The 2,645-nt window shown below is 36.4% G+C and overlaps 1 protein-coding gene across 1 annotated transcript in view; it reads left to right on the top strand.

Annotated features, from left to right (window-relative positions):
- Window positions 1-15: 15 nt before the first annotated feature.
- LOC117122644 overlaps window positions 16-2,645 on the top strand; it is a 7,626-nt gene continuing 4,996 nt past the window's right edge. The window contains exons 1-5 of the mRNA XM_033268322.1: window positions 16-307; window positions 761-825; window positions 938-958; window positions 1,158-1,178; window positions 2,229-2,459. Of these exons, the coding sequence (XP_033124213.1) occupies window positions 235-307; window positions 761-825; window positions 938-958; window positions 1,158-1,178; window positions 2,229-2,459 (411 nt within the window). The 5' untranslated portion in view covers window positions 16-234. The remainder of the gene's footprint in view (window positions 308-760; window positions 826-937; window positions 959-1,157; window positions 1,179-2,228; window positions 2,460-2,645) is intronic.

The raw sequence follows: 2,645 nt of genomic DNA, 5'->3' as shown, positions 1-2,645 counted from the left end.
GACTGTATCACCTGCTTCACTTTGAAAATTCTGATAAAACAACAAGACTTTTTATCAGTAAAGTATATCAATATCCCTGCAAATGTCAAAGTCCAATTGTTATTCACATAAAAATCACGGAGACGATCAACTTCTAAGTTTACAACTATGTGGATATACCTCGCTCTAATTTGCGATTATTCCTAAGTTGCAAGAAGAAGGTGTTCAACAATTGAGATTTACCATTTTGGAAGGATGAATAATTTAGTGATTATCGTATCACTATGTCTACTCCATGTTGCCGTCCATTGCATCCCACTCAATGAAGGTAAAATGTTCCGACAGACATATTTTAACTATAGTGTTGATTTTAGCTTTGGTAACTTCGACCAACTGTTAGTGACACATGTGTGGTGGTGAAGGGAGCACGCCCACCCCAGCAAAAGCAAAAATCCCTAACCAAGCGTGAAACAGTTTAAATAAGGGTTTAAAATAGATAAGTCTTTGGGTTCATTTTCAAGGTGTGTACCCCTGACCACATTCCGGGGGCAGGAAACCCCTCCAGGTTCTCAGCTGGCACGTCGATGATGATTTTGATAATAATGATAATGATGATAATAATGATTATTATTATTATTGTTATTATTATGAATTATGATTATTACTATTATGATAAGTATATGGTTATTAGTTATGAGTATGGTAATGATTATAATTATGATATTATGATGATAAAGATGATGATGATAATGATGTTAATATTTTTGGGTTTTCTCTGCAGCATCACAAGGTGGTTTCACTCCTCAAGACAGGCATCTTTCAAGCACAGATCTGAATAAAGAAAAGGTAATCATTCAACGTTTGCATCGCTTAAAATTGTTGTTACACATGTGTAGGGCATACACAATATGACTCAAATTTGTATATTCTAATTGTATTTTTTTTTTGTATTCAACAGCTCGAATTATTGAAAAAACAGGTAGGTCTTGCAATTTGAATTATATCTAATGGCAAATATAATGATTCTGCTATGCTAAATACGCATTACTTTTAACACTTAAAATAATGTCGAATGCCTCAATATACATGGAGTGTATATATTATTATTATTGACCTATTATTATATAAATATATTATATAGACCTACTTTTTTCATTCGTATTTGATGTTTCTTTCAGATTGAAGATTTGGGGAAAAGTGTAAGTACGCTTAGGCTGCATAAAATTAAACATAGGCCTCTATCACCGTCTATGTTGTGCTAAACATTTTGCATAAGATATCATAGCTTTCAATTATTCGAACGGGAAAACATTTCCTTACTTAGTAAAATAAGTTATTAATACAATTTCAATATTCTTTGCAATTTAATTGGCTGGCACTCAATTTAAAAATGTTTGCAGTAAAAGGTTTGTAAATCAGCAAAAACTGAAAATCGTTCCGGTCTATTGGCAATCGGAAAACATACTCACATTAAATTGTAGCCTTAGGTGTGCGGGAGGACGTGAGTACCCATTGCAGAATGTGTTCTAATAAGCGAGTTAGGACTATCTAGTTTTCATTAATTGGGTTTTAGGCCGATTTAGGCCCACACACGGCCACCCCCTGTATATGAGCATTTGGATATCATTTTGTTTTTGAGGATTTCATATTTTATAACAAAACAGAAGCATTTTAACACAGGGGCAGCGCTAGCGGTGGGTCCCCCGTTGGTGACCTCTGGACCACCCTGTCGAGGAATTTCCATTAAGGTCGTCGGGAAAAAACCAAATCTCGAACACCGAAAGTACAACTCAAACATGTCTTACTATAAGCTGTCAAATTTAGGGATTAAATACTGTTTAGTACGAGTGATGCTACCCGGTTATGTGCTATTATTGCGGTCGTCTGGGTTGCCGCGGTGGCGCCAGCTCTTCTCGAACAGGGGCTAGTACCTTCGACAGGGGATTCGTACCCACGACAGGGTACTCTTAACTTGCATTTCTATCAAATTATATTTTAAAATAAAGAATCCCATAATTAACAAAAGGTTAATGAAAAAAAATTCCCCGACAAATTAAATATTTTTAGGCTTCCCCGACGGGAGGGTGTAGGGACCCCCTTGTCGGGGAGCTTGGACCCCTCGTCGGGTAATTCCTTTCGCCGCCCCTGTTTTAACAGTTAAAAATGAAAGGTTTCTTAAAATACTGACAATTTCTTCATTATTTTTCTATTGATTTTAAAGTTATATATGCTCTCATTTTTACTGGAAGTTGGATAAACTTTCTCAAACATATAGACCTCCTCAAGATTCAGTAGAGGGTACGTACAACGAAGATGGGGTAATGTCAGGGATACCACAGCCAACCATAGGGGACGAAATAAATGTTGACGTAAAAGATGGAACTGGAATCCAAACTTTAGAGGGCGACATATCACAAAATAGTAAACTCAATTCCATGAGTACCGAACAACTGGAATTACTGGAAAAAATATTATCGGAGGTTAGTACTAATTTTTGTCATTGAATTTTGCTATTTGCTAAATACTAATTTGGTTGTTTTTAGTTTTCACTTGTTTGTATTCAATTAAAATTCTTGCCTCGAATATCATCACCCACCTGCTGAGGCATTCTCGTATTCATAGGCGTAGATCCCCAATATTTGAGAGGGGGGGGGGGGGGGGGGGGG

The sequence above is a fragment of the Anneissia japonica genome, unplaced genomic scaffold (genome assembly GCF_011630105.1).
Source record: "Anneissia japonica isolate Jap-2015-1 unplaced genomic scaffold, ASM1163010v1 scaffold287945_len1679841_cov205, whole genome shotgun sequence".
Taxonomy (NCBI): domain Eukaryota; kingdom Metazoa; phylum Echinodermata; class Crinoidea; order Comatulida; family Comatulidae; genus Anneissia; species Anneissia japonica.
The sequence above is the reverse complement of the archived record's forward strand: the minus strand, read 5'-3'. Positions and strand labels throughout refer to the sequence as shown.